The 19,934-nt window shown below is 39.7% G+C and overlaps 2 protein-coding genes across 5 annotated transcripts in view; both read left to right on the top strand.

Moving 5' to 3' along the window:
- brsk1a (BR serine/threonine kinase 1a) overlaps positions 1–12,780 on the top strand; it is a 32,157-nt gene extending 19,377 nt beyond the window's left edge. Inside the window, exons 14-19 of one of the 4 annotated variants that reach the window (XM_017358499.4) lie at positions 874–1,153; positions 3,109–3,157; positions 5,123–5,246; positions 6,486–6,699; positions 9,585–9,674; positions 9,750–12,780. In XM_017358499.4, coding sequence (XP_017213988.1) covers positions 874–1,153; positions 3,109–3,157; positions 5,123–5,246; positions 6,486–6,699; positions 9,585–9,674; positions 9,750–9,931 — 939 coding nt within the window. In that variant the 3' untranslated portion in view covers positions 9,932–12,780. Of the gene's footprint in view, positions 1–579; positions 1,154–3,108; positions 3,158–5,122; positions 5,247–6,485; positions 6,700–9,584; positions 9,675–9,728 lie in introns of all 4 variants that reach the window. The other 3 variants (XM_073918114.1, XM_688031.9, XM_073918113.1) reach the window with 3 other exon arrangements.
- The window catches only part of fra10ac1 (FRA10A associated CGG repeat 1), an 855,621-nt gene that overhangs the window by 580,419 nt on the left and 255,268 nt on the right, over positions 1–19,934 (top strand). The gene's annotated exons all lie outside the window — the stretch shown is intronic.

Here is a 19,934-nt window from a genome sequence, read left to right as displayed (position 1 = left end):
GCAGTTTAGGAAATATGTTCAACATCATCTGGCCAATAAGTGATGTAGATTTTGTCAGATGACTACATTTTAGTTGCAACTGGTTCGGACCAAAGCAATTAATGTGGTGTAAAAAACGACCCAAAGACGGCGGAAAATGCTACAATGTATCGTTTATTGCACCTTGGTACCAAATGAAGCGAACTACAGATGTGAAAGCACTCTAATTTCACTGGACCTTTAATACAAGGTGAACTCGGTGATCAGTGCTGAGTAAACACATTGCTCATTGTCAGGTAATGTCATTTAACACACTGAGACTTTGTGGTAAAGAGTTGCCAAAAAGAACAGTTTAGGATGTACCCATGACTTAAGGTGTTGCTCTTTTTCGTTGTTACTCAGACTTCATGTTTAGCCACTCTGCCATTCACTTTCTCCAGACTGTGTTGATGTAAACATGCACGTCAGTCAGCTGTAGACACAAACACATCACTGTGCACCGTATCGGGCTCACCTGCCATTGCTCATTTTCACTCCTATTTCTCTCTCCATCTGCCACCACCTTCACTCCTCCACCCGCTCCTCCTCTTCCGCCATCAGAGCCCTGTCTTTACCTTCAGCGAGCCTGAGGTAGTTGCCGCAACCAAAGCAACAAGCGGCAGCACCAATTCTCGTCCCAACCGATCGCATGAACCCAAAACGCAGACGCTTCCTTCCAAAAATGCTCCTGAACGCCCCCAGCTCCAGTCCATGAAGTCGCTCCCGCTCCCCAGCTCCAGCTCGCGCTCCCCCTCCCCGTCCCCCCTGCTGTCCCCCATTCCCCGCTTCCTCTTCTTTCCTTCTCCATCTGCGGTGCTGAAGTCGGTGACTAAAAGCTTGTATCCCATGTCTCAGGTCACCCCTCAGGGCTCCCCCCTGCCTACCCCTCTGGGTACCCCAGTGCATCACCCCCACCCCCCCACTGCTACCCCTCCCTCCTCCTCCTCCTCCTCTTCCTCCTCCCGAGCCGAGGGAGGAGGAGTGGGCGTCGGCTCACTCTCCTTGACCCCGCCCTCTAGTCCAGGGGGAGGCGGCGGCATGGCAGCCAGTAGCTCCGCCCACTGGAGGACACGTCTCAACTCGCTGAAGAACAACCTGCTGGGGTCGCCGCGCTTCCACCGCCGCAAGCTGCAGGGTGAGTGTTCTCTTCTATACTTCGTAGTGTTCAGGAAGATTTCAAACACTTTCTGGTGTGATTCAATATTGTATGGAATGTGTTTACCTTCTGAATTAAAGAACACACAAAATCAAAACTAACCATATTGCTAGTTTTGTGGTGAACTGTTGACTACATTAAAGGCTAGTTTTTGTGATCTGTGCATGTCATTAAGAACAATACATAAATTGTTTGCTCTAAATTATCTAAAATTTTAATCTGAAAATGCACTTCCTGTTTGTTTTCAGCTAAATTTTCAGAATAAGGGCCCTATCATTCACTCTGCGCAATAAGGCGCAAGACGTGTTTGGCACGATTTGTTGCTATTTTCAGACCAGTGCAACTGTAATTTTCCCATTTTGCACAACATTGTTTAGATAGCAAATCCATTTGCGCCACTTTGTGGACTTAAGGTGGCGTGTTAAGGCGCATTGTTGGGGGAGTTTCTAATTTGAAGAACTGAAATAGACTGCGCCATCGACCAACTGAAAGCTGCTCTAAAGTCCAGCGCATGCATTAGTTATGCACCTATGCAGATCCAAACTTTTACTCATTGCTTAATACATACACGATGTACAGCAATACACAAATATCTTTACATATGAAAACAATTAAAGGATTAAATAGTTACACAAATTAATATTTTCTACATAAAAATAACAACCACTGCCTCCATGCCTCATCTCAGGGGGCTTTTATCAGTTTATTCATGACAATCTTTATTTGTATAATGTTATTTTTATTAGCAGTATTATTTATATGCAGGCCCAGAGCCAAGGAGGGTTCAGGTGGTTCGAAAGACCCACCCCCCTTTTGACAAAGTCCAGAATTTAGCCCCTATATAAGCTCATTTGTCCCATTTTTTAAGTATGCCATCACAAATTGTGAAAATAACAAATAGAAGAAGGCTTTAAGAAGAATAAACAATAAAATGACCAATAAAAGAAGACTTTTATTATTTAAATGGACACATTCTGACTGAGGAAATGAGCTGGCCAGTTTGTTATTTGCCTATAGGCTACAGTTTTTCATTTAAAACTAGTTTTAACTTATTCCTCATAGTTTTTTTTATGATGAATGGTAATAAACAACATTTTTTTCATATTTCTTTATTCAAAAAATTTAATGTAGAATTCTAAACTCACTACATTATTGATAAAATTGTAATAAAGTTTAAAGTGTGATTATACATTTTAATGCTCATTTTAAATAAACACAAATTTCTGTAAATTTTGCACTTTGACAAAAATGTAGGAAATATATTTGTTGCATCAAAAAGTGTGAAAAAAAGCACAAATCAGTGCTTAAAATGTCACTCAAATGCTGTTTAAACCTCATAATTAAATAGAAAATCCGGAAAAAAGAACCTCTCCTTTTATTGGCTGATGAATACGGGCCTGTTATATGCATATTTATATTTGTTTTAATAAAAACAAGTTTAGATTTGTACATCTGTCCGGTTTTGGAGATGTCTGCATCTCCATGGAGAATAAGAACAGCATGTGTGTTTGGATATAACTCCACACTTCGTTATTTATTCGTTTGCTAGAAATTAGAACTGAATTTAGTTTTGAAACAAATCTTTGTGCTTAACAAACTAAATGTAATATGTAGGCTATTGGATGTCTTCGGTGGAGTGAGTTTCCACCATTTCCTTACACCACTAAAGTAAAGGAGTAAAGTAAAGCGTAAAATTAAAGTAAAGCGAAGATAAAGAGGCCGAATGGAGGAGGCTCGTGCTTTGTCTTCACACTCCAGCTGCTCTGTTTAACTCTGTTTTCTCGCGTGTGAAGTGTTCAGTTTTTTCCATTTACAAAGTCCACCATGTAAATAGCAAATGTGCCATGATGTGAAACAACTGACTCTTAAAGGGAATGAGAGATGAGACGTCTGCATCTGGTTGTGTTTCATTCTTACTTTTACCTTCCCAACAGTGCCAACCTCAGAAGACATGTCCAGTCTAACACCAGAATCAAGCCCAGAGTAAGAAACATTTACCATCTCAATAAGCACATACATGCTATCCAGATATCTGTCACAGAATCATTATATAAATATTTTTATGTTGCATTCATTTATTTCCAGAGGTCTATTACTTATGTTAGGAAAAGTGTTTTTAGGCTTCAGAACTTGGCGATTTTTTGACTCTCTTTGCATATTTAGTTTTTTGTGTTTTTATGATTTAGATATTCTAAATATTAAATGTTTAAAGGTCCTGTGAAGTGCTTTGAAATGTGAATTTTTTATTTATTTGGTGTTTGATGTAATCTCAGTGAAATATGTAGACAGGGTGGGAAATAACATAGCCCCTCCCCTTTTAAAAAAACAGCCAATAGTGTTTTGTTTTAGCACAGCATGCCAGGGCAAGTGCTTGAGCATCAAATGAAAAGCACATGAGAAGCGTCTTGAAAGAGGCGGGGCATATCAGATTCTAGAGAGCATTTGATTGGTCAGATTTGATGAAAACACTAAGTATGAGGTGATGTCAAAGAAAATGTTGATTTATTTAGGCCAGGGGTGTCCACACTTGGTCCTGGAGTTTAGCACCAACCCGAATCAAACACACCTGAATCAGCTAATAGAGCTCTTAGATATACTAGAAACTTCCTGGCAGGTGTGTTGAAGCAAGTTGGAGCTAAACTCAGCAGAACACTGGCCCTCCACGACCGACTTTGGACACCCCTGATTTAGTGAAAAACTGCAAGGTTTGATGTTTATAACTTCAAAATGCGAATTTGGCCTACATTAGATTATAGATCCCCTTAAGACTAACATACTAATAATGAGCAACAAACAATAACTTGACTTCTAGTTGATCATTTGTAGAAGCAGAAGGTAAATTTTTTTCGACGAATCATCAGTTGAACTGCATCCCAATCATCATAAATACTGCAGAAGAATTACTGGAACCAGCTTGGACCCAATATTCTTACAAAAAATCTGTCAAGTTTGGTGGGGGCAAAATCATGGTTTGGGGTTACATTCAGTATGGGGGTGTGCGAGAGATCTGAAGAGTGGATGGCAACAGCCTGAGGTATCAAAACATTTGTGCTGCCCATTACATTACAAACCACAGGAGAGGGCAAACTCTTCAGCAGGATAGCGCTCCTTCTCATACTTCAGCCTCCACATCAAAGTTCCTGAAAGCAGAGAAGGGCAAGCTGCTCCAGGATTGGCCAGCCCAATCACCAAACATGAACATTATTGAGCATGTCTCGGGTAAGATGAAGGAGGAGGCATTGAAGATGAATACAGAGAATCTTGATAAACTCTGGGAGTCCTGCAAGAAGTGATTTGAGTCATTGCAGAGATGTATGGATGCAGTCCTCCAAGCTCATGATGGAGTCAGACACAATATTAACTCTGTTTCCTCTGCACCATGACTTTATATTCTATACTAAACATTATTTCTGTTCAGTGATGAGACTTTTGTCTAAGCAAACTCAGACCTTACTGCAGTGGTCACCAAACTTGTTCCTGGAGGGCCGGTGTCCTGCAGATTTTAGCTCCAACCCTAATCAAACACACCTGAACAAGCTAATCAAGGTCTTACTTGGAATACTTGAAACATCCAGGCAGGTGTGTTGAGGCAAGTTGGTGTCTTAATTAAATAATTAAAAATCAAGGCATGATCATATTTTATTTTGGTAAAATAAGCGTAATCTAGAGGCCTTTGCCTTTCATATAAGCCACTTCTGAGACCAAATGATGTCTAGAAGTCATCTTATTATTTGCTGTTCCTAAAACTTGGATAGACGACAAGACTTTTGTCAGATAATGTATCAGTGACATCCTGCAGAGTCTTAAAAATGGAATGATGCAGATGACACATTTACTGACCAAATGTCATCACAACTTATATATGCTCTATTAAGAGAAATACTAACAACAATACTTGATTGTTTAGAACATTGTGATGACTCTTACCATGTGTGTGTATCCTGACAGGCTGGCTAAAAGGTCTTGGTTTGGAAATTTCATCAGTCTGGAGAAAGAAGAGCAGATTTTCGTGGTCATCAGAGACAAACCCCTCAGCTCCATTAAAGCCGATATCGTCCATGCCTTCCTCTCTGTGAGTCCAACACATGATTTGTGCAGCTCTCTGTTGATCAAGTAAACATTACGTACATTTATTACATAATCCACAAATACACTATACTGTTCAAAAGCCTGGACTCTTCTGCTCAACAAGGCTACAATTATTTAATCACTGTTTTCAATTTAAATACAACATTATCAGCTTTTTATGTAGCATTGTAAATGCTATTACTGATATATTTTGATCATTGTAATGCATCCCTGCTGAATTATAGTATTATTTTTTATATTGGCCCTAAACCCTTTAGTGCAGTGGTCACCAAACTTGTTCCTGGAGGGCCGGTGTCCTGCAGATTTTAGCTCCAACCCTAATCAAACACACCTGAACAAGCTAATCAAAGTCTTACTAGGTATACTTGAATCATCCAGGCAGATGTGTTGAGGCAAGTTTGAGCTAAACCCTGCAGGGACACCGGCCCTCCAGGACCGAGATTGGTGACCCCTGCTTTAATGTGTTCAAATTTGCATGAATATATTGTAAGGCGTTACATTTTTGACAAACAAAATCTTTGAACAGAGCCTCTAAAACTCTTTTGTCATACTGATAGCAGTTAAACTGTTTTATCTATACAGTATTATATTATTTTTGCCCCTTTGTCACTTTATTGTGTTATAAACACTGTAAAAAATATCTGTTAATTATCAGGTTCCATATTTACATGGTGTTTTCTATTGTGAATTGCATTATTTAAGTTTTATCTTTGCTCTTTCGACTTTTAATGTTGAAAATTCAACACTGCAGATTCAAAAAGGTGACTTTTATTGGCATTTTATGATACTGTTACTGTACAGAAATAAGTCTGTAAAATGACAGTAAATGTACTGGAAGTTTGTTACCAGGGTTTTGTACCATAATATACAACATCAACACAGACAATATATCACTTTAATTCTGTTAAAAATGTCAACAACAGTCACTTTTCAACGTCAAAAGCTTTTAGAGAACAGATCAAGATCCCATAATGCTATTCAAAATCATAAATTACTAAAAACAAACATCACCAAATACGGAAAACTGTTTATTTACAAATATTTTTACAGCATAGACAAGAAAAGCAGCAAAAAGCCTTGTATTCTGCAAAAAAGCATCCAAACCTGTTTAAAATCACTAGTAATAATTCAACTGTAAAAATTGTAATACTCAATGAGGACAGACACAAAAGCACACAAAGCAATAATTTTTTTTTATCTTCCTCTGGTGTTTTACTTTCAGATTCCATCCCTCAGTCACAGTGTAATCTCCCAGACCAGTTTCCGAGCAGAGTATAAGACTTCTGGAGGTCCGTCTGTCTTCCAGAAACCCGTCAAGTTCCAGGTGGACATCTCCTTCTCTGAGGGAGAGCGAGAGAGGGAGCGGGAGCGGGAGAGAGACAGAGACGGACAGAAGGATTTCGGGATCTACAGCGTAACCTTTAGCCTCATATCAGGTGAGAAGAATAAAAGGACTCAAAAGTCAAAACAAATACAAATTCAATTCAATTCAGCTTTATTTGTATAGCGCTTTTACAATGTAGATTGTATCAAAGCAGCTTCACATAAATGGTCATAGTAACTGGATCAGGGTAGTTCAGTTTTTAGTGTTTAAGTTCAGTTCAGTTTAGCTCAGTTCAGTGTGGTTTAAAATCATTACTGATAGTCCAAACACTGAAGAGCAAATTCATCGATGCGTAGCTCTACTGATCCTGAACCATGCAAGCTAGAGGCGACAGCGGAGAGGGAAAAGAAACCTCACCGATAGGTGAGTGAAGAAAAATAAGCCTTGAGAGAAACCAGACTCAGTTGGGCACGACCATTTTAATTTCCTGGATTCACTGGAATCAGTCTCATGCTCTCCATTCCCCCATGACCACCAGCGCAGAAGCAGCTCAGGATACGGCCTGGTCCCGGATATGGAGACCTTGGGATCATCTCGTCGCTGGTCTTGGATCCAATCAGTTACTCCGCATAAGGAGGACCTCGTGATGAGTATCCCCAGGTGGAAATGGAGAAAAAAAGACAAATGTCCCTCAAATTCTGCAATCATTTATTTTATGAAGCGATTAGTCGACTTTATTTTACAAAGTAAACCAGTTGCATTAAAATTATTAAGTCCCATGTGGTTTCCCATCCAGGTATGCCTGGTCAATTTTTTAATTCCTCCACAACTGAGTGCAAACAGGGATTCAAATCTTCCTCCATTTTCTTAGCTGGACCCCCGAAGACAAAATCAAGCACCACCCTAAATTTTTTTCTCATTTCAGAAACTGTTTCAATCAGATGTCTGTCATGATAAGGGATAAACTTAACTTCCGTTTCATGCAGACTTTAGTAACTGCATTTCAGAGATTCAGGTACTCACACTATGTACAGTTGCCTTGAACCGGGCCAAAGCACCTCCCGTTTCCCCCGAGGGCTCGCACTCACATTACATTCAGGCCTGGGCACGCTTACGTCATCGATGCTGCGCTGTTCAGTAAGCGCTCTCGCTCAGCACAGTGGAGATTGCTTTAGTTATTTTGTTTAAGTCGTTTGATATGCAGTGACACGCAGTCAAGTATTTCGCCGAACAGATCCGCCACTTTTGGCGCTCATAAACAACCATGAAGTCCTCGTGCTGCAGGTATTAGGAGGTTTGCTGAAGGTGCGCAGATGTGGTGCAGTGAGGGGTTTGCTTCTTAAAAAAACTGCGACAGTTTGCGTTCATTGAACAATTAAGAATGATTAATAAATCCATATCAAACAGTCAACCCAGGCTCATTCTGAAAACGTAGTCCCGTGGACGTGTCTGGAGACCGCAAAATACGTCCTGGGAGGTACGTATGGCTGCATTTCATTTTTTTTTTACGAACGCTACAGGGCGGTGTGACGCCGTTCCCTTTCGGCTGACCGCTTACCTTCGTGTGGAGGGCTTTCCCGCCACAACTAGTTTGTCCAGTTAGCTCGTCGTGTACGTCGACAGACGTGAGATGCAGAGAGGAGTAGTTGACTACCGCGACCTGGTTCGAATCCGGGGAAGAGCGGTTCCAGAAACCAGGTAAGACAAAAACAGAATCCAAAAGATAAAGTGAACGAGTTCATAACAAGGTGTGAACGTGGTGAAATCTGAAAACGTGGTAAAGAAATCAGATGAGGGCTTTTCTTTTTCTAGACGACTTTTCTTAATTGTTGCTCGGGTTTAGGGAAGTAAGCGGCCGGGCGGGTCAATCGGTAAAACTGGTTGGGTTCAGGGAAGAAGCAGGGTGGGTCAGCCGATTGGCCGGTCGCACAGTCAATCAATCGGTCAGTCAGACAGCGGCCTCTGGTGGGTTCACGTAAAAACAGCGCAGGCGTGAACGGCACTCTCGAGAGACATTCGAGATACAAAAAAGCGCCACACAGCGGCCTCTCGCGGATTCGCGAAAACAAAAACTGCAAAAATACGTATCTCCCGGGATGTATTTTGCGGTCTCCAGAAACGTCCGCGGGACTACGTTTTCAGAATGAGCCTGGGTTGGAAACAGTCCCTTAAAAGTCACATCTCGCTTTCAGTTTCGGGCTTAAGCCTGGTTTATACTTCTGTGTCAAGTGACCGGCGTAACTCACGGCGCAGGCAACGCGCGCAGCTGTGCATTTATACTTCTGCGCGCTGTCTCTGTTGGTCTGCATCAACACTTCCGAAACGCTAGTTGGCAGTGAGGTGTAAATGTTCCTCTGTGTCGAGTTTCTTCGCTTCTGTTTTGCTTTTCCTGAACACTTCCGGGATGTACAAGTAGCTCAAACTCGCTCATTTTGAGGCAGGAACCGGCGGACGTGCAACAACTTTAACTATGAGGTAAACACAAAACAAAACTTTCCATCCGAAGCTCCTTCACGGGACTCCACACTTGTAAACAATCGCTCCCACCATTCGCGCGGCTCTCGGTCCCGCCCAGACTCGTCAGCGCTACCAAGCCGACCAATCACAGAGCTTCCGTTACGCGTTGTTGCGGCGTGTAGTTACATTTTTTGAGAGGTGCACGTCAGTGACACCGACGGCCACGGCGAAGGGCTATGCGTCAGTGCCGTAGCATACGCCGGTGTTTGACGCAGAAGTATAAATCAGCCTTTAGGCGTGTTTTGCACTCACACACAAGCGTACAGCGCCAAAGCCCAAGTGAACCGTGCTCAGGCCCACCTCTTCCAGCCAGGCCAGGGCCGGCCAAGTGAATCTGAGCCCGATTCAGCGCACTCACACTTCTCAAATGATCCGGGAAACGGGCCTGGGCACGGTTCAGATAGCATAGTGTGAGTACGCCCTCAGTATAAGCCATTGAAGTTATATTTGTATATGCTTGTTGTGAATTTGCGTTCTTAGGTCCAAGTCGCAGATTTCGAAGAGTTGTGGAAACCATCCAAGCCCAGCTGCTCAGCGCTCATGATCAGACCATGGTGCAGACGTTTTCAGGTAAGAGCAGAGGAATTTCATGAACTATTTCAGACTTCTTCCACTCTCCCATAGCCTGTCTGTGCTCTTCGCCAGATGAGAAGAACAGTCGGCCTCCGAGGACGCCAACCAGACAAAACTCCCGGCGCTCAGAGGGCGGAGGCGACCGCTGCGAGTGGGTGGAGCGTGGAGAGGGCGGGGTTTTACTGCAGCGCAGGGGCTCGGGCAAAGAACGAACCCGCCTACTTTCCTCCAGTGGAACACAATCACAGCCCTGAACGAGGATTATTGTGAATAATCAGCAATTCATTAAGATATGAGCCATGAGATGAGACAAAATACTCAAACTAAAGTCCCTTTTCCCTCTCACCTCAGAACAGCATGATGGTAAACGTGTTTTTAAAGGAGCTTTTTAAAAGTCTGACAAAACCAAATACTGATACACATCGTGCAGGAACATGGGACGCATCCAAGCAGGAGTAATCTCCACCTAACAATAACACAACCTCCTGGGATCCGAGGGAAACCTCTAAACTGTCTTCTGAAATCATTTAAGTTGTCGACACGAACGATGCTTTGAATTATGCTGTATTTTCTCTCATGTGATTTGGATGTAATGTGCAAAACTTGAGTCTTTAGAGTTTATAATGACATTCGCGAAAGGTTGCATTTGGTGGAAGCTCACCATCTGTTCCCTATACAGGCCTGCTATCTGTTTCCGCAATCCAGTAATTATAGCAACAGAGATCTTAGTCCAGCTTAGCCTGAGTTTTTATCCTCCGAATCATGTTTTAAAGAAACTATTTAGATCCAAAAGCTCTCAGCACCAAGAGTCTGCTCAGTCATATGCAATAAAAATCAATAAGCTAAAAAGATTCAGCGTAACAAAGCTGCACATGCTGAATCTTTTAAAACATGATTACCTCCTTGAGCGGACAGACTCATGATGATTTTACGAACATAAACAAGCACCGTTGCTCACCAGCCCAGTGTTGATATCTATAGACAACTTCATTTTCACTCTCCATAGTAATGCTGCATGCTAAATAACGTCAAGCTTCAGCCCCTAACGACTGATTGTGATTGTAAAAAAAAATTCTGCGTGTGCGTTTACACATCTATCAATCTGCCCTCGATCTACCCTTTTGGCAGCTCAAACGTCTCACAGGGGATTCCCATGACTGAGTTCAAATATGAAGTTTCCTTTGTAGATGTCAAAGGAAACGGGAATCGCTCTAGAATGCGAAAAAGATGCTCGACCCAATTCTCTGTTGCTGCAAGACCTTTGGTTGACGCCAACCATGTGAATGTCGTTGACTAATTTATTTGTGGATTTTCATTCATTGAAGATCCTTTATCTGTATATTGGGGACTGAAAAAGAGTGGCCGTAAGTGTACATATCTGTGTTTGAGAGAGAGTGAAATGTTTGTGTTGTTAAAATACATATTTTGGGGAATACAATAATTAGACTCTTAAAAATAAAGGTTCCAGAAGGAGGTTATCAAAGCGATGCCATATCAGTTTTAGTTTATCTTTATAAGTGAATTATTTTTTTAATAAGAAACTTATTATTTTGATAAAAAAACTATTTTTTATTAAAAATCTTTAGATAACTACACACTATGAATTATTTATTTAGCATTAGTAAATAGTGAAGTCATTATCTGTTAAGCATTAACTCCACATTAACAGATGCTAGTAAGCAGTTTATAACTGCAGATACAAACGCTCTATTCTTGACTTACAAGCACCTGTATAATGCACTTGATTGATTGTATTTTCATGCTTTGTTAATGCTTAATTTTTCATTGCTAAATTAAGTGTTGCATCATTTACAAACCAGATATTCGAGAGTAGTTGCTGGTTTTTAAAAATCATTCAGAGAGAGTTCGTAAATGATTAATAAACTATTCAACTCAACATTTATACAGTTGAAGTCAGAATTATTAGCCCCCTTTTGATTTTGATTTTCTTTTTTAAATATTTCCCAAATGCTGTTTAACAGAGCAATGAAATTTTCACAGTATGTCTGATAATATTTTTTCTTCTGAAGAAAGTATTTGTTTTATTTTGGCTAGAATAAAAGTAGTTATTAATTAAAAAAAAAAACATTTTTGGGACAAAATTATTAGCCCCTTTAAGCTCATTTTTTTCAATAGTCTACAGAACAAACCATCGTAACTTGCCTAATTACCCTAACCTGCCTAGTTAACCTTATTTACCAAGTTAAGCCTTTAAATGTCACTTTAAGCTGTATAGAAGTGTCTTGAAAAATATCAAGTAAAACATTATCTACTGTCATCATGGCAAAGATAAAATAAATCAGTAATTAGAAATAAGTTATTAAAACTATTATGCTTAGAAATGTGCTGAAACAATCTTCCCTCCATTAAACAGAAATTGGGGAAAATAAACAGGGGCGCTAATAATTCAGGGGGGCTAATAATTCTGACTTCTACAGTACATCCTATTATTCAGGTAATAGTTCATAGGTAATAGGTAATATTTATATGTTAATAAATGTTTTATGAACTCAACTTCATCCAGTTGTGTGACCTAATCTAAAGCGAGGACTGTTAAATACTTTATAAATCCCTTATAAATGACATTTAAAGCATCAGTTATATTCTACACAGGAAAAAGAAAGAAAATAAATGACTTTATTAATTTCTATTCATTTGAATATGCACAAATGAAACTGAATTAAATGAAAAATAAATCTTTGCAATATTTACTAAAATACAATTACTGTGCAATTTAAACTTGGCTATCTTTGAAATGTTGTACTTTAAAAAATTGTTAAATTATTATATTGTTGTTGTTGTTTTATCCAATTTTGTCATATTTTGACACTCCTGTTATTCAGCAATGTTTAAACTTTACAGTAATTTTACTTTTTTAGATAAGATTGCAAAGAGTATTGTTCATTTCATACAGAGCCTTTAATTGTCTATTAGGGATTTACACAGCATAAATAATAGTCCTCACTCTAGATTAGGTCACAAAACTGCATGAAGTTGAGTAAATAAAGCATTTACTACCAAACAAAATAACTATTAATACAGGCTTAAATAATAAGATGTATAAATGTTTATTTTAATAGTTCATTAATCATTTAATCATTCCAAATATAAAACAAAAATTAAAACACAAAATACTCTTAAATACAAATGGTTTATAAATAATGTGATACTTCATTTCGTGATGAAAAAAATTAATCAGTAACAAAATATGAAAACACAATTATTAAGCACATTATAAATGTGCTTATAAGTCAGGAATTGAGCATTTCTAGCTGCACTTATAAACTGTTTACTAGCATTTGTTAATGTAAAGCTAATGCTTAATAAATAATGAATTCACTATATGCTATATGCCTAGTAGATGATTCATAGTGTGTAGTTATTATAAAATGTTACCAAATCTTTTGAGGAATGGGTCAGTAAAGAACCTTTATTTTTAAGTGTGTGTGGCAAAAGTCACTTTTCTTTTATTCTGTTTGCAAAGAAAAAATAAGCAAATGTACTGTTGACTCCTTAACATATCTTGAAATTAGATTTGGACCATCAATTATTGGTTTCCAAAATGAACAATACACTACAATACAAATGTGATCCTGGAGCACAAAACTAATCTTATGACATGTTTGTGTGAGAGTCGCCAAAATTGCATTGTATGAGTCAAAATCATCGGTTTTCATTTCATGCCAAAAATCATTAGCACATTAAGTAGAGCTAATCTTCCATTAGACATTTCCTTCAATTCATATACAGTTGAAGTCATAAGTATTAGCCAGCCTTTGAATTTTCTTTTTTTTTTCCAAATGATATTTAACAGAGCAAGGAAATTTTGCTTGCAGTGTGTCTGATAATATTTTTTCTTTTGGAGAAAGTCTTGTTTGTTTTATTTTGGCTAAAATAAAATCAGTTTTTAATTTTTTAAGAACAATTTTAAGATAAAATTATTAGCCCCTTTAAGCTCTATATTTTTTCGATAGTCTACACTGTAGTGGTTCTCAAAGTGGGGGTCGGGACCCCCCGAGGGGCCGCGGGACAATGAAGGGGAGGTCACATGGTGATTTCCAAAAATCTATTTATTTTTAATAAACCATAAGAATTACCATATTTTATCCATAACCTACTGATGAGAAAAAAATAGTCATTTATAGTTACTATATACTGCTGTATATAGTTACTATAGTAGCTTATAGTTACTAGTTCTATTGGATTGTGACCCCTGGGGTAATTACATTATATATAAGACACAGCAATAGTGTCAGATGCAGCAGATTGATTTAATAACACCAGGTTAAACCTTCTGGCACATTTACAGCACTAACATATATTATTAAAAAAATCCAACTAAGAATAGACTTGTGTCTATTGGTGTGTGTGCGCCATTGCATGCAAGGTTTCTGTATGTATGACCACCTCAGAGGATATTGAGGGGTCATGAGTCACTGGTATTGTTATTCTGGGGGTCGTGGACTGAAAAGTTTAGGAATCCCTGTCTACAGAACAAACCATCATTATTCAATAACTTGCCTAATTACCCTGTAAAAAAAATCCATAATTTTGTGGCTTATTTCCTGCAGCTAGGGTGCCGGAAAAAACATGTAAAATAACGAATATTAAATTACTGAAATTTACAAGAAATTTAAATTTAAGGACATTTCTGTAATTTATTATCCGTTATTTCACTGTATATTTCTGTAATTTAACGAACGTTATTTTACGTTTATGTCCGGAGCCGCAATAAGCCGCAAAACTACAGATTTTTTTACAGTGTACCCTAACCTGCCCAGTTAACCTAGTTAAGCCTTTATATGTCACTTTAAGCTGTATAGAAGTGTCTTGAAAAATATTGAATATTATTTAATGTCATCAGGGCAAAGATCAAATAAATCAGTTATTAAAGGTGAGTTATTAAAACTATTATGTTTAGAAATGTGTTGGAAAACTTTTCTGTCTGTTAAACAGAAAAATGGAGGAGGGGGGTAAACAGGGGGGCTAATAATTCAAGGGGGGCTTATAATTCTGACTTCAACTGTGTATTAAATCTAGATTAGTAATATACATTGCTAAGAATCAATATCTTATTTTTTAAGCAATATTTTTAAAAAAAAATCTCACTCAGATTTCAGATTTCCAAATAGTGTTTCAGCCAAATATCGTCCTATCCTAACAAACCATATACCAAAATATATATACCAATGTTAAGCTTAAAAGCTTATATATACCAATGTTAAGCTTATTTATAATATTATTTATATTTCCAAACTCCCATTGACACTAATGATTGGGTTTTTGATCTAGGGTCACAAATGTGCCATCTCTGAACAGAACTGCTCAAATGATGACATTGTGGAACAGATTTCCTAAAATGCCACCTCAGCTCTCACTCAAACAGAAAGCTTCACCTCAAACACCCATGGTTTATTTTTCTGTATAAATCTCCCTATGATAAAAGAGAATATTTTAAATCCCCCTCTTCCAAATAGCTGAAAAGATTTGACGGAAAATAAATATGAATTTCCCTTGCTTGTACGCCCGCACAGAGTATTGCCGAAAGACTTCCTCTGGACTTTATCTGATATGGAAGATATGCTGTACCTTCTGCTCCTAAAGAGGAAATTGTATAATGAATGATATCCGAAACAAACGAAGCCATTGTCTAGGCCACGGACACTCCCCACACCATCTCACAAAGTATATTCACAGCGATTTGTCTCTAATTATGATTATGATACAGTATAAAATATGAATTTGATCTCTTTGTACAGCACTGCTTGTCACTGGGCTTCCGTGCAGCGGTTATGCAACTGATCCAGCAGAATATACATATATATATATCAGACAGAGGGACATCGACAACACTCTCTCTGTATAAATGGCTTTTCCGCTCAACAATTGTCAGTCATGAATCCTGTAAATGTGATCCTGCAGATTTACGTGTCTCTGTGAATTTCAATTTGTGTTCGATTCACTAATATTTTCCATATTTGTTTTGTTTTTTTGCTTATTGTATGGATGTCTGTTGGGACTAAAAGGCTCATTATATCATGTGGCAGATGTACCATCATATCTTATCATATCTAGAAGATACATATAGTCGAAGCAAGTTAAGCAATCCATGACCATTAAAGACTGACCAGTCCAAATCTAAAGAAACTACTGTCCGTTTCTGCTGCAGAAGCAATGCATCATGTGACCTGGATCACAACACCACCAGTGTTTCAAGAGTTCACACTTAGCTGATGATTGATTATAAAGCTTGTTTGGCAGGCTGTCCCGGGAGAGAGCCCTGAGCTCAGAAGATCCTCAAGCTCGGGGCTCCCTCTCTCTTGCAAGGCGAGAGGGGAGTTTGAGCTCAGGTAGATCTCATGAACTCCCCTGCTGTTTGTAGCTAATGACCAATTAGGGATTGCTATGATGAGATAACTACTGGAGCACATCTATGGTGCCAATTTGGATTAGTCAATTAACTTAAGTTATTTAACTTATGTTTTTGGATGGTGGGAGGAAACCGGTGAACCCAGAGGGAAACCCACGCAAGCACAGGGAGAACATGTTAACTCCGCACAGAAACGGCGACTGGTTTGGTAAGGACTAGAACCAGTGGCGTTCTTGCTGTGAAGAAACCAACCCAGGCTCATTCTGAAAACGTAGTCCCGTGGACGTTTCTGGAGACCACAAACTAACTAAGCTAACTCTGTAAAAGCCATTGTCTACCTTTGCATTGAACTATGAGCGTCTTACATTTAGAGATGTTGTTTATGTTCACACAGCTACATTACCAACCCAAGCTAATTCTGGAAACGTAGCCCCGCGGACGTTTCTGGAAACCGCGATTTACGTGGCCGGAGGTACGTAAAGGCCGCGTTTGTTTTTTTTCGAGCGAACGCTGCGGGGCGGTGTGGCGCCGCTCCGCCCCTCCTCTTCGCGCTCGCCGGCCGACGGCTCGCCTCTGAGTGGAGGGCTTTCCCGACGCAATCAGTTTGTCCGCTTAGCTTACAGCGCTGCGTCGGCGGAGCGAAGGCCCCGGAGGAGGAGGAGGAGCCGGCCGCGGTGGACGACGACCGGGATCGAGTCCGGGGAACAGCAGGTTCCGGAAATCAGGTAAGACGAAAAACGGAATCCGAAAAATAAGGGCGAGAACGCGGCGGGATCCGAAAACGCGGTCAAAATCGAAGACGAGGGCTTTTGCTTTTTTTTTTTTTTGATCCGGCGGCTTTTCGCGCAAGAACGGCGCGGGCGCGAACGGCGCGCGCTCCCGAGAGGCGCCCGAGACGCGAAAAAGCGCGCACAGCGGCCTCTTGCGGATCCGCGAAAACAAAAAAACGCTCGAATACATACCTCCCGGGACGTAAATCGCGGTCCGCAGAAACTTCCGCGGGGCTACGTTTCCACAATGAGCCCGGGTTGTACATTACACATCAACTAAAGTTTAACATGATATCGTACTGACACCCCTTTAACACATTTCTAGCATGATTTAGCAGGTGGCCAACATGTTTTAATATGTTGTAACATGTTTATAACCTAAAAACATGCTAGAATGATTCTATGTTGTTAGCAATATAACCAACCCAGGCTCATTCTGAAAACGTAGTCCCGTGGATGTTTCTGGAGAACGCGAAATACGTCCCGGGAGGTACTTATGGCTGCATTTCATTTTTTTAAAAGAACGCTACGAGGCGGTATGACGCCGTTCCCTTTCACGCTTACCGGGTGACCGCTTACCTCCAGGTGGAGGGCTTTCCCGCTGCAACCAGTTTGTCCAGTCAGCTCATCATGTAGGTTGACAGACTTGAGACGCAGACAGGAGTTGACCACAATGACCGGGTTCGAGTCCGGGGAAGAGCGGTTCCAGAAATCAGGTAAGACAAAAACAGAATCCCAAAAATAAAGCAAACGAGTTCATAAAAGGGTGAGAATGTGGTGAAATCCGAAAACTGATTTTAAAAAATCAGACGAGAACTTTTCTTTTTCTGGACAGCTTTTGCAAATTGTTGGTTGGGTTTAAGGAAGGGAGCTGGTGGGCGGGCCAATCGGTAAAATTGGTTGGGTTTGGGGAAGGGAGGAAGGTGGGTCAGCTGATTGGCCAGTCACACAGTCAATCATTCAGTCAGTCAGATAGCGGCCTCTCATGGGTGAACAGCACGGGCGTGACTAGCACTCGCGAGAGACGTTTAAGATAGGGAAAAGCGCACTCAGCGGCCTCTCGCGCAACAAAAACTGCACAAATACGCACCTCCCGGGACATATTTCACGAACTCCAGAAATGTCCACGGGACTACATTTTCAGAATGAGCCTGGGTTGAACATAACACAATTATATTACATTCATGTTACGATATGAGAACTGTGGGCTCTTTGTTGGCTTTAAATAGGTTGTTGGTTTCTGAAGTAGAAATCAGAGACATTTCTAATGAAGTTTCATCTGTCGAAATATCACTGAAATCAGAATTGTTATATTCAATGGGACTAGAAAAAATCTGAGAAATCAGAAAAAACAGATACTTTACAGTTTTTTATTTACATTTTATAAATATTAATTTGACCATACCCAGCTTGCAAATAAATCTGGCCCAGATTTGGCACACAGCTGGCACAGCAGGCATTCGTCCGGCATTGGCATGTGGGCCAAACATGGCCCCGGTTTGCCATAGGTGGCACCATCCCTAAGGCGGCACACAAGACTTGGGCATGATATCTGTAGTGCTGTAGTATTTGACCTAGATGTTAAAAATGTATATGTGGGCCACATAAGTTTGGCCTCTCTTGACCCACTTTTAAAATACATTTATATTATTTTTGAGTAAAAAAAAATTCCACCAATCAGGTCGCTTCGAGAAGAAGCATGGCCATAAAGTGAAATGCTTCATGGGTTTATCAAATTCATTGCAGTTGTCATACACCAACATCTGGCCCAGTTAAAGGTTATTAACTTGGCTGAAACTTGGCCCATGTTTGGCCCTTGTATGGAAGCCAGAATTGGTCCAATCATGTACTGTAGTTTACTGCTGCATGTGGGCAAAGCAAAAGCTGATTTTGTGGATCAGATCTGGACCAGAGAAATTTTGCTATGAAATGCATCCATACGTACCTCCCGGGACGTATTTCGCAGTCTCCAGAAACGTCCACGGACTATGTTTTCAGAATGAGCCTGGGTTGGTTATGTTGCTAACAATAATTAAAACATTTCAAATGTCATTTAGAAACTAGATTGATTAGATAAGATTGTCTTAAAACTAGATCGACTAGATATGATTGATGCTCATACAGGTTTGGACCAAATGAATGATGACAGATTTACCATTTTTCTATTATAACAACTAAAAATCATTTTAGTGCCTTTAGTTATTTAAAATTATTTACATTTTTTAAATACATTTCGTTTTAGCTTACAAAAAGTATTTAGACTATTAGCCTATGTAGTAGTAGAGTAGTAACTTAGGCTCTGATAGTTGGCTCTGCAAAAATTTTACAGTGCTATATATTTGCTCCAGGAAAAGCAAATCAGCTATTTTAAATAATCCAAGCCTTAATGGAGATTCCACCCATGGGCCATTTACTTGTGTATGTGTTCATATGCATCATAATGAGATACACTTAAATTTAAAGCCCAGGAGAGGATTAGAGGGCTTTCATTGATCCTCCTTCAGCAGTCTGACGCTTCTGTGCCGCTGGATGGCAGTGAAGCGTCCTGAAGGATTCAGAAATCAGAAGCGCGCCGTCCAGCGGCTCCGGTGAGAAGTGCATCCTTGATAAACAGCTAGCAGCTAAATTTGTTGTGTGTTTTGGTTTCATTTTTGGCTTAAAATGATGTCCAATTTTCTCAAATAGAAATCATCTGTTTCATTTCTCAACATGTTTTAGCATGTTGTATAACACATTTATTATGTTATGGCTTGTATTTGTCTAACAGTGTCTAAAATATTGTATATTTATAGCACTTCTAATGATTAAAGTTTTTATTTAAACTTTTTATGATCCACCACATGTTGTATCCCTCATTTGTAAATTGCTCTGTATAAAGCAGACATGCACAAACTAGGGCCTGCGGGCCAAAGTTGGCCGATGGTATCTTTGATATGGCCCAACATGCCATCTAAGAATAGTTTAGAGATTGTCAATTCAAATTCAATGTAACCTTATATTTGTTTGTTTTATTGTTAAGCTACAACAAAGCTATCTGTGATGAAATGTTCAATGTAAATGGTTTAAATAAACCAAATTTAGTTTAAAATGTACAGATGACGCATAGAGGACAATGCA

Source organism: Danio rerio, chromosome 12 (assembly GCF_049306965.1).
Source record: "Danio rerio strain Tuebingen ecotype United States chromosome 12, GRCz12tu, whole genome shotgun sequence".
Classification (NCBI taxonomy): Eukaryota; Metazoa; Chordata; class Actinopteri; order Cypriniformes; family Danionidae; genus Danio; species Danio rerio.
This window is presented reverse-complemented; position numbering and strand designations above follow the sequence as displayed.